Source organism: Coffea arabica, chromosome 9e (assembly GCF_036785885.1).
Source record: "Coffea arabica cultivar ET-39 chromosome 9e, Coffea Arabica ET-39 HiFi, whole genome shotgun sequence".
NCBI lineage: Eukaryota > Viridiplantae > Streptophyta > Magnoliopsida > Gentianales > Rubiaceae > Coffea > Coffea arabica.
Window position 1 is genome coordinate 37,488,459 of NC_092327.1, and position 20,288 is coordinate 37,508,746.

Below are 20,288 nucleotides of genomic sequence, written 5' to 3' on the forward strand. Positions count from 1 at the left end.
AAGTAGTGCTGAACAAACAAACAACGAATGTTTACAATCTACGGACACATCCTGGATTCAATGACTAATAACTTCGCCCTCTATTACAAACGATGGATGTCATCTCAATTCTCCTCTCAATTTCGGTATCAAAGTGATGGGGAGGAAATCCCCGTCCCTCGTTGCCTTTTGTTCTTGTCGACCTCCAGGAGGTTAATTAAGCTTAATGATCATCTGAGAATAGAAATCAAACTACAGCAACAGACAGATATTAGATAGATCGACAAGCAAACGTGGTGATAATAGAACAAGGCAAGAGTTTACTATTTTCGTTGCGTTGGGGTGCAGCTCTACACGTGCTTATATGGACATTAGTCTTCTCGGAGATGGTGACATCTCCCGACTTCTTCCAACTTTAACACAGGGCTTACACGTAGCAGATAAGCAGAATTTAGAAAAAAGACAGTTCACAGCGCCAGACAGAGTGGACACCAGTGTCAGAAGCAAAAAAGGTATTTTGCTGTCTCTTGATGCTAAGAAGATTCTACCTATCATCATCAGCATCAGTGGACGATTTTTGCAATTTTTTGATGCTGCCTTTCCAAAGCTGCCCAATCATTCTCATTGGAGATTGAACCAGAAAACCCCCATCCTCCTCCAACTTGGGCGGCAGCAATCCACGAAGTGAACTCCCAATCAGTCAGAAACGCCATTAACTATACAGGTCCTACAATACTGGTGCACTTTTAGTTATAGCTTGGGTCTTGTCCTTTCGTAGATGTGGACCTTATCGTGGGGCTTACTCCTCCTCCTCCTCCTCTTTAAATTTAAATGGTGTTAGGTGTGTGTATTCTTACACCTTTCTCTCCAAATTAATTAGTCACAATTCACAAGCACCATTTTCCACCATTGAATTTACAGATCCTCCTACTGTCACACCAAGACTTCTACCATAGAAGCAGAATTATGGACCTCATTGTGAAGCTCACCTTTTTGTGAGACGCCAAACCGATATATATATCTATAAGATCGGCTAGTGCACTGTGTTTTTTATGACTCGAACAAGGGTACATTTGCTCGGCCCGATCTAGCCATCCAATGTAAATAGATGGCATGGATTGGGGCTGAACTACGACCCCATTTGAACCATCAATTGTAACGTGCAGTTATTACTGTTTATTATTCTCAAATTGCAGGTGTCTTGATCTTTGGATTTGTATTCGAATTTACATATGACACCGAAACACTTGAAATTAGGACTGCAAACGAGCCGAGCCGAGTCGAGTTTCGACATAATTTCATTGAACTCGAACTCGAGCTCGAGCTCGACGAGCTGACAATTTCAAGTTAGAGCTCGAGCTCGACTTGATTCGAGTCGAGCTCAAGCTCGAAAAAAATAAAAAATAATAATTATTTCATTTTTTAAAAAATAAATAAAATAAAATTTTTTTTCTTAATAAATAATAAAATATTAAGGATATATATGTAATTTTACTATTAAAATTAAAAAATAAAAAAAATATATATACTTAAAATAAAAAATAAAAAAAAATATACTTAAAATAATATATATATATTATATATATATACTCGAGCTCGCGAGCCGGAACTTAATATTTTGAGCTTGAGTTCGAGCTCATACTCGACTCGAGCCGCTCGCGAGTGGCTCAATTTGTTTGCAGTCCTACTTGAAATATTGGATCTCACCACTTACACATGCATATTACATAATTATGAGTATATAACCTAATGTTCTATTGACGTGTTAATTAATGTGCCTGCATATGATTGATTGATTGCGTTGTGTAATTCTTCCTTGGAACTGTGAATTCGAGCTCTACGTGATGCTACCAGAAGTGATACTGATACAGAATGAACAAGTGTCTGTGTCGGTCAACTTCTTGGCGTGCATGCATGCACTTGAAACACAAACTAACTAGATTTGGTTCTTCTTGATTAACTCTTTCTCGGGAATATGTTTTATTCTTTGATTTATATCTGAATTCGCCAAACTTTAATTAGATCATCTATTTGCGCAACGGTTCCATCTTGATCTGTGCAAAGAAAGCTATTAATGCTACACAGATTCTGTACAATAAATACATGCAGAATTTTTTTTTATTCCATTCAGGAACGTTGAACATTAATACACATAAGAGTTCTACTTCCAATAATCTATGGCTCAGATAAGCTTTCTGAGAGGGGCAGGGAACTGAATCAGCTCAAGCGTCGCTGCACGATATCCTCCTCATCCCTCTAACGCCGGCATTCGCAGGAGCTGCCTGTGGGCCAAAAGAGGTAAGCCAGCGAATGGTGGATAATTTATGGTTGGAGGAGGATAATTTGTTGATATTTGGGGTGTCGGATCGTGCTATTGAGGGAGAATATGAAAATTGCATTTACCACTCCCCAGTTTGCTTGTCTACTACAGAAAACTGAATATCTTTTTGTGTACCATGACAGTTTCAAGGGACTCAACCACTGGTGTGCCTGCACACTTTACAATGCCCTCAAGGATTATTATTTATATAGCTGTGGAGAAGCAGTGGTCATCGTTCTTGTCAAAACATCAGAGAGGAAAGAAGAAGGCAAGATCAGAGGAATGCAGAGTCCGAGGAGGTTCCGAGGTTTATTGAAGATGAAACAGCGCAACAGACGAGCGAGGAGGAGGAGGAGGAGGGAGATGACTGGTTTGGTTAATTGAGGAAGAATGTTACTCCATCCATTGAGACTACCATGAGAACGGATATTTTCCAGATTGTACAAGATTTGGAAGGCTTATCAGTTGCATCAGATCGTTCACAGAATTAGAGATTTAGAAGTCAAAAAAGAGGGGAAAGAATATGGCTTAGTTCGTTCATATTTTGGCGTGAAGGGCTGCTGAGACACAGGATTTTCTTAAGAGCACCACAGTTGTGAATATACACGTCCCTTAGTAATCAAGTCGCTTTGTCAATTATCCCTCGGATTGGAATGAATATAAACCAAAACAATTTAACTAAAAAAAATAAAAAACGAGGACTCAGCCTATGTAACCTAAGGATCTAAATGAGGCTCAGAACTTTTAAATATACAATCAAGATCTTTGCAGTAAATACAACAAGGCTGGTAAACATCATGCAACCAATCAAGGATGGCAAGACAACGATAAACAAGTAGCGCAAACCATGCAAGCTTTGCTTGCTTAGAAGAAAGACCTCACTTTCTTCCCCTGCAAACCTCAGAAACCAGCATGCTAATGCTACACATTCATAGCGCACACAATACTCTGCACCTTTTCATCCAACTAAAGATATTGCCAACCTGTAATTAGCCAAATTCGCAATAACAGAAGCATATCATACTGAGATAAATAGATATGACAGATAAGCACGCACAAATGAACAGAACGCATAGACCAAGAAGCAAGGAAATACAATATTTGCTTTAATGCATGTGGAAAAACTAAAGCCATGCATTCAGAAGAAAATTGATGTCCAGAAAGCTTTTAACAACTAAGGATACAGAAGAGGATACAGGAGTGGATAAACTGCAACACCTGTCAGAAATCGTACTGCCCCATCATTGAAAAGCCAAAGAGGAAATGAAAAATCTAACTGGCTGCCTGAAACACTAAACAGGAAATTATCTTTTGTTAACAATAACTTACCAAAATACCAAGAGAGCCACTCAATATCTCAAAGATAGTTCAGGAAAGCCATCATGGAAGACATTGAACTGCTTCAAATTATCCAAGCATTGCAGATGTGAATCAATAAAATAGCTGCAAGGTTTAAGCATCATCATCATAATCATCATGCGATTCCAAGGGATTATATCTGTCCTCAAACTCTGAACCTGATGTGATATCATTGTGCTTCTTCCTTTTGTCTCTATTTCTAAGTTCTGAATTACGCCCATCATCCTCTCTTCGGCGAGTCTTTCGCTCAGTTGACTTGCTGCGACTTGTATCTGAGCTTCTGGAGATAGCTGCCCTAGAACTTTCAGGATCATCTCGGCTCCCTCTATTCCTTGTATAACCATGCAAATGGTAGCCACTTCGCTGTCGATCTGGGCTTCTGGAATAACTCTTTCTGTCATGTCTTGACCTTTTAGTACTTCTGTTGTCATCTAAACTTTCACCATGCCGCTGAGAAGTACGTTTGTGTTGCTTATAATGTTCAATATACTTATCTTCAGAATGTATGGATCCATGAGCATGATTAGAATGTAAAGATGCTCCATAAACATGTTGTTCATTTCCGATCAGCTCAAGTTTTGTTTCACTTTTCCTAGGCTTAAGAGCATCTGAAGAACTGTTGTGCAGAGAAGAACCTTCGAAAGCCCTTGCTTCTGTGTTTTCACCGTCTTTTGGAAAACTATGACCACTGGCTTGCTTAATTTTATCCATGAATTCATCTATTATATCTCTCATCACCTGAAGGAAGGATAACCAATTTGGCATCGTCAAAGATGGAATGCGTGCAAATGGAATACTGTAAAAAGAAACACCACCAAGAAGGCAGTACAAGTAGAAAAGCAACCATCACAGTCTGTGTCATGTCAACACGCATAAGCCACCCTAGTAGAATAACTTAAGCTCACAAAGACAAACCTATCAATTGTTCATTAAGGATAATGCAGTAACTACAACACAAACGAACTTGATTGACGGTTTCAATTCAAACGAGGAACCTATCAATTTTCCATTAATGATAATGCAATAACTACAACACAAACTAACTTGATTGACGATTTCAATTCAAACGAGGAATGTTTGGAAATATTAATTAAATCCTGCTAAAGGATTGTAAACATTAACCCTCAGGTCATGAACACCAGGATCTCCATAGACTTTTAATGAGGGAGGTAGTGAGCCTCAAAATGCATCATGTAATGACAAAAGAGTCTATCTAAGATATTTTATCAAAGAAATCTAAACCAAAACTACCATCATGCTGGACCTAAACTGTGTTTTACCTGCGTTGTTGTTCGTTTCATCTTTTTGCCACGGTAAGACATTCTACGTCGTTTATAATCTCTTTCCTCAGCCAGCAACTCTTCTCTTGTTTTTACTCTATTTGGCTCCTGCATATATACTGAGAATATTAAGAAGAAGAATGCATATAAAGAACAGAATAGCTTGTTATCAATAAGCACACACAGAAAGGCATCATGTTGCCATGACACTCTTTGCCAAAGTACCAGCAGAAATCCAAATGGTTAGCAAACTTTTTGTTTTAAAAGATAAATTTAACTTGCCTCATCACCAGTAGGGAAGAACCAATAAAATGCGCGGGGCTTAAGGGATATTGCAGCATCATTTGTAGTCAAGTTGAAAATTTTCTAAATTTGACTTGAGAAAAAGCAGTATTTGAAAAAAAAAAAAAAAAAAAGTCACTTCCCACTCCCAGAACAAAGAATAATGCAAATAACAGCACAAAAATTATCAGACTCCCAAATGGATTCAAAATTTCATTTAAAACAGAACTCCTATGCTTAAAGTTTTTCATGAGATAAACTAAAATGAGGTTCCATATGCAAAAGAAGTTGTCTTGGCCATCAAAGACAATATGTTATTTGAAATTCATCTTTTAATTCTGAAAGATTCATCCTTCACTTGTCAATATTTATATTACTATAGTTGCAACTTAAAACAATTTAAATTCAATCTACCACAGTTATGTTAACTGATAGGCTCATTTAGCCAACTTACCTCGCTATGTGCCTGTTGCCAGAGTACCCCATCATGTTCAATTACAGGTCTATAGTCAGAACGTTTCAGCAGCTCCTCATCAGCTCTCCTAGATATGTGTTCATGTTCTACAGCTCTACAAAACAAATCAGCTCCTTAAGAAGCTTCCATATGCAGTTCTATGAATAGATTCATTCAAAGAAGACACAAAGAAAAAAGAAGAAGATGATGAAATAAAATGAAAATTGGAATGAAATTTACAGTATTTACTAGCACATACTGTAAAAACCACAGGGCACAAATTAGCAACTATATAGACAGCTTCTACAAAGTAGTTATCTAATCATACAACAATATTTTCTATCACCACAATCATAAACTACCAAGAGAAAATTTGAGATCTGAAAGAATTGAAAATAGTTCCGCTACAAAGTCAAGTCTCAAGGATTTTAAGAAACATCAAGTCAAGAACAAAGGTTCTCAAGCCTCTTTCCGCCTAACGTCAAGATCCATTAGCTACTAAGTGCTAACAAATTTCCATGGTGTCTCACTTGACAAATACGTCTATCAAAAACAACCAAAATAAATAACCCATTTGAATAACCAAAGTGAATAACTGTCTGCCACCTCCCAAGTAAATAAACCATGTAATTTCCTAGTTATATATTCGAGAAAGAGGCAAAGAACCAGCAAATACAGCAAAATCTTAAGTAGCTAAAACACACATCTACAGCCATGGTCCAAATTAACCAACACTCTAACACATTTACAGCTCCAGCATCATAAGTTTGACAAAATAGAAAAGCTAATTATTTCAAGCAAATTCACAGCAGCATACCGTTGATATGCAGTAAGTGGCCGTGTATCCCTTAACATCTTAATTTTCTCTTCAAGCCAAGACCTCTCGTACAATGAAGCAACAGCAGCAGCTACCTGGGAAGCAAAAATCATGCTGCTTTGAACAGTCTCATGCACCATGCTATTTCTCTCATTCTTCCCACACTTTTCAACTGGCCCTTCAAGTTTATCATCCAGTTCATTCAATTTAGCGGATTCATTGGATATCTCTGCCACAGGGAAAAATGAAGAGCTCAATGCTGAATCCAAAACACATTGTTTGAACATGTCAATAGCCAAAAACTTTCCATTAGTTTCACCATACAACAGAGCAAGTTGGGACCCTAACCACATCATTACTTTACTTAAAACCGGACAATGAATCTTATCCTCCCTTTTGCTACTAATTAAAGAATCCAAAAAACCAATAGCTTCCCTAGTGACAGCTTTCAAACAAAACCTAAACAATAAGAGTATATGAGGGACCATTGCCAAATCAATAACCACGCCATATTTGGGTGAATTCGCGATAATCCATGGGTGCAAAAATGACAAATTACTCTTCCACGACCTCAAAATACATATAAGCACTCTATATGAATACGAGCTAGGATAACCAACCCAAGCCTCAATTTCATTCCTAACAGCCCAAATCTCCGAAGGGAGAAGCCTAATGGGCCACACATCAAAACCCTTATCATCTAAACGCCCATTAGCGTGTGTAAAATTAGCACATTCCGCGGATAAAAACCCGGGCAATGTGAGCATAGGAGGTGGAGAGGATGAAAAATCATATTTATAAGGAGTAATGACAACTGCCCCAGGACAATTAGAATAAAAATGACTTTCTTGAGGTGAATTCAAATAGTTTTCTAGCGAAAAGCAGAGTTCGGTAGAGCTAGGATTCTGGAGGGGCTGGGTGAAGGAGTTCTCCGACGAAGAATGGAGGGTTTTGGGGTAGTTCAGAGAGTGAAGGAGAGCTTGGGGGTCCAGGGGGCTCAGGGAGGAGGGGCAAGAGAGGTAGTGCGAGAAGGTGGAGGAAGCGGGAAGGCGGTGGTTAGTGTTAAAAGGGCAAGGGATTAGGGCGGCGGATGGAGGTGAAGATGGCAGGAGAGAAGAGAGGGAGTTTAGGGTGGCTTGAGTGTTGTGGAGGAGAGAAGTGAGATTGGAGAGGGCGGTGGGGAGGTCGGGAGCTGCGGTGGTGGTGAAAGGTGGGGGAGGTGGCGGCAGAGGGTGAAAAGGAGGGAAAGGAGGTGGCGGGTTCATCTTTGGGGAAGACTTGTGGCGGGTTCGGCCGGTAGAGTCAAATGTGGTTATATTAGGGGCGTGGTGGCTTGAAATCGGTTTGTAGTAGTACTTTCTGCTAGTAATGTGGTACTTTAATTTCTTGACATAAATTAAATTGCAGGACTAATTTCATGTGCACCGATAAACCGAGTCCCATGCTTTTTTGTACTTTTAACTTCTGTTAATACATTTTTCTGAGCTTATTTGACACTTATATATTTTGATCCAATTCTCAAAGATTTGCTATTGTGTTTAAAACAAATGAAGTGACTACATTTGTCATTTTAATTGGAAGCTCTTGTAATTCAATGAAAAGTACTAGTTGTTAAGTCGAATTCTCAATGCCAAGCATTTCAAAAACGAAAGTGTTTTTGAAGTCGATAGTAATGAATATTTTCTACATCTTCCTAAGGAAAGAAGATTGCAGCAAAATTAGATCAGATTATGTTCTAGTCAACCATCTTAAAGATCATTAAATATTAGAGATAATTTCAAAAATCCCCCCTGATGTTTCTCACAGTTTTACTTGGTATCTTTGAAATTAAAAAAATCTTACTTGCCTTCTTCTCTTACTTTAGACTTTTTTTGTATCATTTACAACGCATTTTAAAATATAACATTAAAAAATTTATTCTGGGAGAGATAAATATGATCTCATTCCAAATTTGCCGTTTTGTTGTCTTACTTTTATTACCAAAATGATGAGTATATTAATAACAAATGAAAAACAAAAACAAAAGGTATGAAGATTTATTCTAGCTGGAAAAATATTTTAAATATCAAAAGTTAATATTTGAAATTTTATTTGAAGTTTTTGCAAGTTACCAAGTGTTTTGAGTTAATTTAAGATGTTTTATAAATCTTTTACATATTTTTGAATTTTCTAATTTTTTTCCAAATCGGTGGTTTTTTTTCCCAGAAACGGTAGAAACACACACACACAATTAGATTAGAAACACTCAAAAATTAACCCCTATTAAACCTAAGCGGGATCCACAGAGAACCCACGTCCAGCCAATTGATGACAGGACAAGACCCTCATGGAACTTAAGTCTAGATTGAAGAATCCACACACAAGCGATTTGGGTTGAAGAACCCAAATCGGTGGCTTGAAAAGTAAAAAGATACAATATGCTAAAAGTTATATATAAACTTGTTTGTATTGTTTTTAAACTGGTGCAAAAATGTATTCTCATAGTTATAATCTATTGCAAGTTATTTTAAAGAATATTGTAAATCATTCATAATTTCAAGTAATCTAATATTTTTTATTTGAACCAATGACACAAAAAACTACTAAAGACTTTTTTATCTTGTTCTCAACTTTTAATTTATTAAAGAACTAATATCTATCAATTAACAAAAATTAAGAGATAAATTTAGTGTGTTATGACAATTAAGAAATCACAAGAAAAGGTTAAATTTGGAATGAAATTTTATTCTCTCTCCCAAAACGAGTTTTTAATATTATATTTTTTGAAATGGGTTTCAAATGTTACAAAAAGTTTAAAGTAAAGAAGCAAATTGAGATATGTTGTAGATGTTTATAATGGATGAAGGAAGCAAGGAAGGGAAAGAAGAGATTTATAATTATACTATTACACATATTCATCGCTTTCCAATACTATCTAAAGCCTCACCCATTTACCACACCACTACCCAATCTCTTTGCTCCAATCAAATTATTTGAATACCCTACAACTATTTCCAACCCTTTAATCCACCTCTCCAAATGGTTCTCATTCTATTTGGAGATAATTTCAGAAACCTCCCTTGAGGTTTCTTACTATTTAACTTAGTTCCCTTGATATTTTAGAAAATACTCTTGCTTCCCTTGATTTGACACTTTGGTAACCCAACTTTAAAATAGAGTAAAAAATTTAATGAATACCCTAAAATGCCTTTATTTTACAAAGTTCAATTTGTTCTTCTAAACAAAAAGAGTATCAAGTTTTTCGTGCTAATATTTGTTATTTAATAATCAACTATAATAATAAATCTTTTGCTATAATAGAGTATTTTTCATAGTGCTTTACTGGAAATATAAATTCTTTTTAAGATAGAAAAAAAAGTGCTATTTTGTTTCTTTTAAAGTTTATGAACTATTTTTTGAATAAAATTTATGGACTAGTTTAGTGGTGGAACTATCATAATTTGGTAATGATTTTGGGCCATTTGTTTTTAATCATTGTTGACTTATCCTTGATTTTGATACCCAAAAAAAAAGAGCTACAAAAAAATTGGAGGATATTAAAAGTTATAAAAAAAATATTACTAGTTTAACATTTAATTTGGATATGTATTGGGGACAACATTGATAGTTCTTCTATACTTCTAATAAAATATAAGAGAAATGAATAAGAAGAAAAATGGTAAAAAAAAATTATAAAATCCATCCTCTGCATAAACAAGGCAATAAGAGAGTTTTATTAAAAATATTAAGGTTATTATTGTCATTTTAAATGGACAAGAGAGGTAGGTGTAATTGTTGAAACCTTAGGAAAGCCAAGTGAAATTATTAGAAATCTCAGGGGAGGTTTCCGAAATTATCCCTTCTATTTATAGCCTAAGACTAACCCACAAAACAACCAAATTGTCCTCGTCCTATTTATAATCTAACAACCTACAAAACAATGATAACCCAACTCGAAATCCTTCCAAACCAAGTCAATGGAATTCAAATCCAAAATCTATTCTGAATTTTCACTAATCTGGATCAACCCATTGATCAATTATATCACCAGCTTCAAGCAGTCGATAAACCTGGTTACGATCCTCATACTGTTACTATCTCAATTTTGTTTATTATTGTGGAACTCTGAGTCATTCAACCATGAATGGTTGGCCATTAAAGCACAAAATTAGGATATGACTAATGTAAGAGACATCATTCTCAAAAATGAGAACGAGGACCGAACGTTAGCAAAAATCAACATGGAGTACTTTTTGAGGAAATTTTTACTATTGAGGAGTTTGCTGATGTTGAATGGTAGATGGCATAATGGATGCTAATTATGTAAGGTTGAGAAGATGTCATCGAATCGAATCCACAACAAAATGGATGATATAAAACCGCTAAAACATATGGATAACATAAAGCCGCTTGTGTCCGAAAAAGATGATGCGTTTGTATCACATGACGTTTTGAAACTGCTATTTTGGACTTACTGCTTCACTTTATAAGTTTTTGGGTAAAATATATAAAACCCCCTTGTGATTTGGGTTATTGTCATAAAGCCTCCTCATTGTTTAAAAATCTCCAAAAAAACCCCCTCCTAGTTTGGACTAATTTGAGCAACGAACGGAAATCGTCCAATTTGACGGAAAGTGAATTACATACGCTTGACAAGCGAGTGTGATAACAATACATCAAGGGTAATGTGGTAATTTTACATTTTCTTTTCTTTTCTTTTTTTCCTTGTTCTTCCTTTTTTTCTTTCTTCTGAACCATCTGGAGTAGAAAAATAGAAGCAAAATCAACACCAACCTTTGTTAATCTTACTTTTCTTTTTTTCTTCTTTCCTTCCTTCTTCTTTTTCTTCTTGTTTTTTTCATTTTTTCTCCTTTCCCTTCTAGTGCAACTACAAGTAGAAACCCAAAGCTCCATGACCTTTGATAAACCCCCTCAAATTGGACTTGAATTTCTCTCACCAACTCAAAATCTCCCTTAAACATACAATTCACTCGATTCTTGAAGCCAGACACCACCATCTCATAGCCTTCAGGTGATCCCTTTCCCCTTCGTCCTCATCCACCGCCACCACCAATTTTGCTTTGCTTCTGTTGCCATCGACACTACTGCTTAGATTTCATGGTGTGGGTCGCATCGCCAAGTCCGTCAACTACCACAAGGCCAGTCTAGATCTCATTTCGATAGACAATCTGCCCAAGCCACTCACCATTGCAGACGCCTCTCCAACTCCGATGCGTGGCTTGAAGCTCCATATTGCCCACCAAGGTGTTCCCGGAGCTTTCAGCGAAGCCACTGCCGGCAAAGTTTATATGAACATGTGAAATGGGTTATCGGGGGTAATTCTTAAAGTAGTGAATTTTAATGTGTAGACATTTTTGATCTAGTGATTTTCGTGAAGAAATTTTGTGGGTTTTAGTTGAATTTTGATTTCTCATTGTCCAAATCTAATACAAGTTGACTTTAATTTGAGCGATTTCTGCTTAATTTAGTATTGAGATTCTTGGTGTTGATATTAATTTGATTTGATCCATTTTAGTATGAAGGAAGAAAAGAAAAGGAAAAGGAAAAGGAAGAAAAATGCAAAAAAAAAGAGGCCTGGTATAAATGATTGATGGTTGAACCTAGAGATGATGACAATGGAAAAGGCATTAGTGTTTGCAGCGTGAAGGAAGGTAGGTTGGAGAAGATGAAATCTTTTTAAAATTTCAATTTAGCTCCTTAGTTTACTTTTTGTTCTCAAATGAATTAAGAAATTTAGTAAAATAATAGCTAAATCCTAAATTAACTATTGGTACATTTTGAAAACGGGGTTAGCATTGGAATTTTACGTCTTTCCGTCAATTTGGATGATTTCCATCCATTTTCCAAAGAAGTCCAAAGCACAAGGAGTTTATATGGGAGTTTTCAAACAATAAGGAGATTTTATGACAATAACCCAAACCACAAGGGGGTTTAATATATTTTACCCAAAGTTTTTCCTAACCATTGAGTTTGGGTTAGTGACCACCAGGGAAGGACTTAAGTCCCTCACTGGGTTGTAGGTGAGGGTTCAAACTCCACTTATAGTGAAAAAAAAATCCAACGGTGGTGTCAAAGCACTCATTTGATTTAGTTAGGTCTGCATACCTACTAGTCCCTAACACACAAGTCTCCTTAGACTCTCCTTCCCATATAGAATAGGATAGAATAGATTATATAATTATTATCGTTGCCAGAAAAAAAATTAAAAGCTTTTCCTTCTTTTAGTGAATTTTAGCACAAGAAATTGAAGCATAACATGGGCCTTATTTATGGGTTGGGCAGTTGCAGCACTCAGTTTCTTCTCCTATTTAGAGTTTCTTCTCTCATTCAGAGGAACAATCATACTGGAACACACCAATTGTAGTTGTGCTCGAATTCTCATAACAATTGTGTATTAATAACTTGCAAGAGATGTCATGGAATTACGATCAAACTGGTAAGTGCTATTACTAGGACTAGGAAAGTTAGGAAGGTTGTAAGTGATCTTGATATCTGTGTTCAACCAAGAACCAATATTCTGTGTTTTGAAACTCGGACTCGATAACGACTCGGCAAAGTTTAGAGGTCAGGGGTTAATGGATTCGATCGGTTAAGCTCGGGGTCGAACTGGATGATGTCATAAATATATGTTTTAATTATATAAAATAAAATAAATAGAATAAATATGTACTCATAGTGATTTCAATCTTTCCCTATATGTCCTAGATAATAAGGGGCCAAATTAATGATAAAGTATACAAAGTACTTTGATGAAACTTTTTTAAGTTAGATATAATAACATTAATGAATCTCTAATTCCATAAGATGATGAATCCAGAATGAAAATATGCATCATTGTAAAAATGCAAAAAGTAAGGCAGCAAATGAGTAATAAAAGGATTCTATGTGTGTAATTATGATTATTTAAAATATTGAGGGGTCAAAGTATAATATAAAAAAAAAATTTTACTTATAAAGGATTCTTCTTGTTTCTTCCTCTCGTTGCTTCTTCTTTGCCAGTTCGCCGTCAAAGCTTTCCGCCTTCCAGTTCCCCATAACAGTGTCCAGATCATGTGTTTGCTTTGTGCTTTTTTTTTTTCCCTTTTTCTAATGGTTTCTTTTTATTTCTTCTATACTCTCTTCCTCTTCTCTTTCTCTTATATTCCCTTCTACCATTTTTTATTTTAGATCTTTTCACCATTTCTCATATGGGATTTCTTGATCTCTTCCTCTTTTCTTCTCATCCTTTCATACATGTTTTCTTTTATTTTTTTGTTTGATTTCAGATTTGTTAAAAATTTGACCAAATTTTCAGCTTTTAGAGTTGATGTGTTACTGTTAGTCATTTAGAAAAATATAAAAAGTCCAAGAAAAAAAATTAAAATTTAAACAAAAATAGAGAATAGCAAAATAACCCGGATTCTTTGAGTTTTACCGGTTCACGATCAAACTGGTCTTTTGACCGGTTTGATCGAGTTTTCTTTCAGCCTGTTTTGTATACTAACTCGGATAGGAGAACAAGTCGATTTTCAGTTCAACTGGTCAAATCAGCCAGGTCCAGTTTAAAAACAGTGCCAATATTCCCTACATCCTTGTAGCATAGTGGAAAATAGAATGTGTACTTGTGGCAAAATATATCTGTTTGAAATTTTTTTTTTGAAATTATCCCTTAAGCTAAGATTTTTTTTTTTTGAAATTAAACTAAGATAAAAGTGATGCATAGAGTTTAATGATAACTTTTCTAAAATGATGCCTCAAAACCCAAAATAAAAGTGATGTATAGAGTTTGGGATGTCACTGAAAAACACTTTTTATTCCAATACTACCATAATTTACAATCAAATCTTCAAGAATTTTTGTTTAACCTCTAACCTCTAACGTACATGTTTTGGCACACACCGTGTCTAAAGCAAAATTCAAATTTTGACATCATAAAACATTCCAATAATGAAAAAGAGAATGATAGAGAAATTAAAATAGAAAATCATATCAAAATCCTAGGCAAGTTAGGTACAGAATTATACGTAATCCAAATGAATTAACCTACTTGCATGTTTAACATCAAAACACCTAGTTGTGTGTACACAAAAGAGCTAGTAATTTGATGTTTAGATCTAGTTTCATGTACATAAAAGATCTAGTAGTTTGTTAGAGAGGGTATAAACTTAGTCGATTGGTGAAATATTGCTATTATAAACCAAATTTTGAAAAATGATCACGAATTAATCTGTCTAACTGCCATGTCATTGATTTGAAGAACAACTTGGGCACCATATGGAGCAAAATTCGAAATTTTTTTTGTTTAAAATTACAAGAATCACACCAAATATTATGTTAAAAAAGATTTTTGTTGAATCTTATAATCATTAGTGTAGTTTTGTTACTTATCTATATTGTCTAACTAGTTTTGTACCCATTCGTTGAACTGGAATCGTCGAAAAAAAAATAAACTATTTAGTCAATTTTATAAAAATGTCGATATAAAATACAAATTTAATGTATAATCTATTATAACTTGTCTTAAGTATATTACTATGTGCGCATTGTAATATAAAGTATTCTTATAATATAAATTTGAACATCTAATTCAGTGAATAATAATTCAAAAATGAAAAAAATAACATTCAACAATACCATAACATTCAAAAATTTGAAAATAAATAAAAAGTGCAGTAAATAGTATAAAATAATATTCTACTCTTCAGAAACTTGTTTTGTTTTTCTTCTGTTTGAACATTCTCCTCGATTTGTCCATGCAACTCAGCATTTATTGATTTTCTATTATCACTGCATGATAGCAAAGCAGGATTTAATTAGCCACACTATTTATGGTATTTGATGTATTAAAGTGGGTAATAATTTTATAGTAAATTGTATTGGTAGACTTAGTTGACTATATATTATGCCCATGACAATTTTGTTGCATTGACCCTTGAACACCAACATACATAAATTTTGCAAAAGAAACCAAAATAAATTTTCCCCTTTGAGTTCATGATCACTCAAGAGGCATAGGCCAAATGCTTATAATATGAATATTTAACAGCAATGTCAGACATAGCAAAAAAAATTCAACTAAAGTAACTAACAGTAATAATAGCTAAAGACACAAATTTCATGAAGAAATATCTTAGTCAATTGATTATTAAAAATTTAAGAACAACACGGGACGTAATCAACAATAGCATTTACGTCCATAAAATTCTTACATCTGAAGATGAACATTTTTTTTTAAAAAGAATCTTTTGGCTCGCTGAAAATAATTTCATTACAAAAATTTTGGACAACAAAACCCATGAAAATTTATATATATGAGGTGCAAATTTGATTAAAAAATATTTACGAAAAAAATACATAATTTTTGAAAAAAAAAAATGGCAATCCATGCAAAACCTCGTTAGTCAAGGAAGTTGTTCGTCTACCGAATCAACAACTATTTATTTAGTTTTTACTTAGCATAGTAGCATCCTTTTTAAACTTTTCATTCATCTTGTAAACTTGAATCTTCAGCAATTGTTTGTTCTCATTTTTTTGACATGTTTATAAAATGAAAATTATCATGCATTTGAAACGGCCCAATAGGATTCCGTTTTAGTCAATGTCATAAGATTGATCTTCGCATTAATCATTCAAAAGAAAGACTCCAAAGCTATCCACAGAACGGGTGCACCCATTTCAATGTACTGACGTGTGCATGACTGCATGTGCGTTTCCCTTAAAACTTATTTCTGATTCAATGCATGTGACCAATTAAAGAAATTCGATGGAAATTCCATTTGATAATTTTTCAATGGATCTTGCTCGTTTTGTCATGTTCTACTTACAAAGAGCAGGTGTCATAATTTTATCACTCAATTATTTAGAGTTATCTACTTGGGACAGTAAAAAATTTATTTTACCCAAAGTGGTCTTTGAACCAATTAAAATATATAACATTAAATCAATTACATTTTGGGACTGAAAATGTGCATGTTAAATCAATTCCTATGTCTTCATACAAAACAAACAGAAAATAAAACAAAAAAAAATTCAAGATATGTTACTAAACTCTTACAATTAAAGATCAACATGCCTTTTATTAAAAAAATATGTATTGAAAGAAAATGAACCTGATAATCAAGAGGAGTAGAAACTCAAAATCGATACTTTAATGTACCAACCGCTTGCACTGAAAATACCTAACCATGAATTTGATGCTTGAAATCAATATATTAGAGGTTATATGTAGTGTAGGCATAAGAAATAAGAATTGATAAGGATATAAAGAGATATTGATAAGAACATTAAAAGTAGGTTTATCTTGATTTAAGTTGCTTAAAGTACATAACTTTGGGTAGAAAATAAGAATCCTATAATATTAAGAATTCTTATAGGAAATAAACCACAATCGTCCAAATAACTGTTTTTTTCGAAGAAAAGATGATTTATTAATTGAAATTAGTTACTTTTCTACTTCTTGTAGTGATAACAATTCTCATCGGACTAAGAATTGATATATCTTAGTATGATTGATATATCTTATCGGACAAACAATTCTTATCGGACTAAGAATTGATATATCTTATCGGACCAATCATATAATATAGGAAATAAGAATTGATATAAATTCAAACAAAAAAGGAGCAAGCCACGTAAGAAATTATTTGCCGTCTCGTTAAGCCACGTAGGAAAGAAAAAACATGAAGCGATAAGAATGAGAATACGACTTTATTATATATATATATGATTTATTAAATGTGAACTTTTTGAGTGGTTAAATTTGAGTATTAATTATTTTTATTCTTTTACTAATACGACTTATGTACATGCATAAGAGGTATTTATGAAATAAAAGTTTCATTTCTCTCTTTAAAATACTTTTTTAATGTTACTTTTTCTAATTGGACTAACTTTATTATCAAAACCTTAACCTCAGGAGAAGTTGTGTAATTTTACAAACTTCAGGAGAGGCTGATGAAATTGTCAGAAGCCTCAGAGGTGGTTTCTGAAATTATCCCCATAGATTAACTAGTCAATTTCCAAATATCTGCATTTCGGATGCACGAAGTTGATGGTCTAAGCAATCAGTAGTCTAGTCTGTCCTTGGCCAAGATACATTGAATCGAAATGTCTAGCCAGGATTACAGAGTTCTCTGTATGTAACCTACGGTTGGAACTTGGAAGTATATCCCAGTTCCTGCAAGCACTTAATGGTTCTGCAAGAAAAATAAATACTACTCTCTATCAACTAGCGGACTCAGTTATAAGTGTAATAAATACTACTCTTTATATAATACTGGCTCCCAGAATTGTGCTTGAACCTGTTGCTGTTGGAATCTGAACAAATTGTTGAAACTAAATGGGATAACGCCATCAGATGCCAAAGAAGACCTGGAGCGAAAGGACAAGAAATGGGATTACAAGAAGAAGTGAATACATATGCATTAATGACCACGTAACAACTATGATCTAATTAGCATCGTGGTAGTTTTGTCGCCACAAGAAATAACAAAAGAAGACACAAATCCATGCAGATCCCATATGCCTTTCCATTCAACACCTGGCTCCCTCGTTCGTTGCAGTTTGACACATGAACGCTCGGACGCAGCCATAGTTCCTCCTGCATCATCCCACAAAACACAATCCCGCTTTGCCACGAGCTCTCCACCAGGGGACAATATAATAATATGTGAGATAGAAAGTAGGATAGAAGATATTTTGGGCCGAAAACCCTCTCTCTCAGGTCTCTTGTCCCGATTCATCCTCCTGATTGCTACAACCGATTTAATGATTTGGGGTGTTCAATAATCCATCATCTTATTAAACGTAATTTTCTGTACATAGTTTTTTTTGTGAACTCTTTTAGTTAAATGAATTGTTCAACTAGATAGGAGTAGAGGTGAAAGATAAAACAATCTACTCGATATTTGAATCAAGTTTGATAAGAACTCCTTCGATTTTTGGTTCGTTAACTAGTTAAACATTCATGTTCGACAGCCTCAGACACAACATGGTGCCACTTGTCATATTACCCAGTTGTATCATGACGAGCAAGCTCCTCCTAGGTTACACATGTCGTCTAAACCAAGTATCAATTGGGATTCGATCAATTTGGTCAATTCTTTCCTCCCTCGTATAATATAAAGCATCCCAAACAGGCAAATATCACCGCCCAAAACTCCTTTCATATCACTAAAAAGATAAACCTTGTCACAATCATGCATGATGGAAAGAGTGGAGAATGAGGGTGTGAATGTAGGAATTCCAGTAGATAAAAAGCCCAAGAAAGAAGCAACAATCAGTACTTCGATGAAGAAAATCACCGTTGGGGGTTCAAGAAAAGGGTGCATGAGAGGCAAAGGCGGGCCAGAAAATGCATTTTGCACCTACAGGGGTGTTAGGCAAAGAACCTGGGGGAAATGGGTAGCTGAAATTCGTGAGCCAAATCACGGTGCAAGAGTTTGGCTAGGCACTTTCAACACCTCTTATGAAGCCGCCAGAGCCTACGATGACGCAGCCAAAAGGCTTTATGGCAAATGTGCTAAGCTGAATTTACCAGAAGAAGATCAACCCCCATCCCCTCCCAGTAGTTCATCAGTTGCTTCAGCAGCGTACAGCAATAATACGGGGTATAAAAACGGCCAAGACTTGACCAATGAACATCAATCTCCTGAACTCGAAGACAAGAAAAATGGGACTTCTGTTCTTGATGAAGTGTCCATTTTTAAGGATATAAATGGAGAGTTTGCCTTTGACGAAACTCCCGCTCCCAGCCTGCTTGGTGAGGAGCAGATTCTGAATTGGCCTGAATATCCATTTGATAATGGTTTTCATTGGTCAAATGATGGTGGAATTAGTGTTGGTGGATTGATTGATCATGCTGTGGTTTACAAGTTCCTCGGACCTCCTAATTAGTACATAATTGATAGGAAACTGTCCTCAATCATCATGTATGTGTATAATAAATGTGTGTTGGAGTGTGTACATATGACTAGTACTAGCTAGTAGGGTAATATCGTTCATCAACAGCAAAACCAAAAACAAAAAAAAAGAAGTAGAAATATTCGTTCTGATGAAGACTGAAGAAATGCTTTAGTTTTTGCTTGTGTTTTGCTGGTATTGATTTCTCTTTCTTCCTTTTTTATTTGGGCAATTTTCCTGTGTCGAACGGAGGCCTTTTTGCAACAAAATTGTTCTAGCCTCTTCTTCGGGACGGTCGAAGGCTGCTGGATTTGTTTTTCATTCTTTGGGTGGATTGGTGTGGTTTTTTTTGGTCCTTCCCTTCAATGTTTTCCCATCCTATGGGTTTGAGAGGTGTAGTGATGGAATGATTTTGACAAGAATATTCTGTTTCAAATACATTGAATTTTTTGGTTTGGATGATCGATGGACTTTGATGTTGCTTCGTGGAAAGTGGAAATGATAATTAGATGAGCTATATAAATTTTAATTCTTAAACAACCCCAAAAAAAAAAAAAAAAAAAAAACAGCTTCCACATCTATCTCTCGTTATGAATGTTTTTTAACATTAGAGCATTTGAAGAGTCGTTTATAGGTCTGGTTATGAACGTTTATGAATTCTTCTTCTACTTTTCACACTATACCATTTGACTCCAATTCTTGTTTAAACGCATGACAATTAATATCCAAAACCTTGTAGTATATATCTTTTGACCTTATCCACCTGTCGAGCCAATATATGCAACATGGCGGCATCACGGCTAATCCATGCCACGACGAGGCATTCCCCTATTATGTGTCTAAGACAAATTTTCTAAGTGCTTTTCCATCAGTGTTGTTAGATCCGGATCGAATCGAACCGATCGATTGTGAATCAAT

At 35.0% G+C, this 20,288-nt stretch overlaps 2 protein-coding genes across 2 annotated transcripts; one reads left to right on the plus strand and one right to left on the minus strand.

The window, feature by feature from the left end:
* Window positions 1-3,011: 3,011 nt before the first annotated feature.
* Window positions 3,012-7,820, minus strand: LOC113710387 (U11/U12 small nuclear ribonucleoprotein 48 kDa protein). The gene is made up of 5 exons (XM_027233359.2): window positions 6,492-7,820; window positions 5,675-5,789; window positions 4,939-5,046; window positions 3,629-4,396; window positions 3,012-3,517 (listed from the first exon to the last, which is right to left on the minus strand). The coding sequence occupies exons 1-4, from the start codon at window positions 7,754-7,756 to the stop codon at window positions 3,752-3,754; spliced, it is 2,133 nt and encodes a 710-aa protein (XP_027089160.2). The 5' UTR covers window positions 7,757-7,820; the 3' UTR covers window positions 3,012-3,517; window positions 3,629-3,751.
* A 10,344-nt stretch (window positions 7,821-18,164) lies between these two features.
* On the plus strand, window positions 18,165-19,526 carry LOC113709218 (uncharacterized). The gene has a single exon (XM_027231925.2). It carries the CDS (start codon window positions 18,672-18,674, stop codon window positions 19,362-19,364), a length of 693 nt encoding a protein of 230 aa, XP_027087726.2. The 5' UTR covers window positions 18,165-18,671; the 3' UTR covers window positions 19,365-19,526.
* Window positions 19,527-20,288: the final 762 nt, after the last annotated feature.

What these genes read in the sequence shown, in the direction of transcription:
- LOC113709218 (XM_027231925.2), top strand. Translation starts at nt 18,672, where the DNA reads ATGATGGAAAGAGTGGAGAATGAGGGTGTGAATGTAGGAATTCCAGTA.
- LOC113710387 (XM_027233359.2), bottom strand. Translation starts at nt 7,756, where the DNA reads ATGAACCCGCCACCTCCTTTCCCTCCTTTTCACCCTCTGCCGCCACCT. An exon ending in CCACTTACTGCATATCAACG is followed by an intron (nt 5,790 to 6,491) that starts GTATGCTGCTGT and finishes TTTGTTTTGTAG; the next exon opens with AGCTGTAGAACATGAACACA. An exon ending in GGCAACAGGCACATAGCGAG is followed by an intron (nt 5,047 to 5,674) that starts GTAAGTTGGCTA and finishes GTATATATGCAG; the next exon opens with GAGCCAAATAGAGTAAAAAC.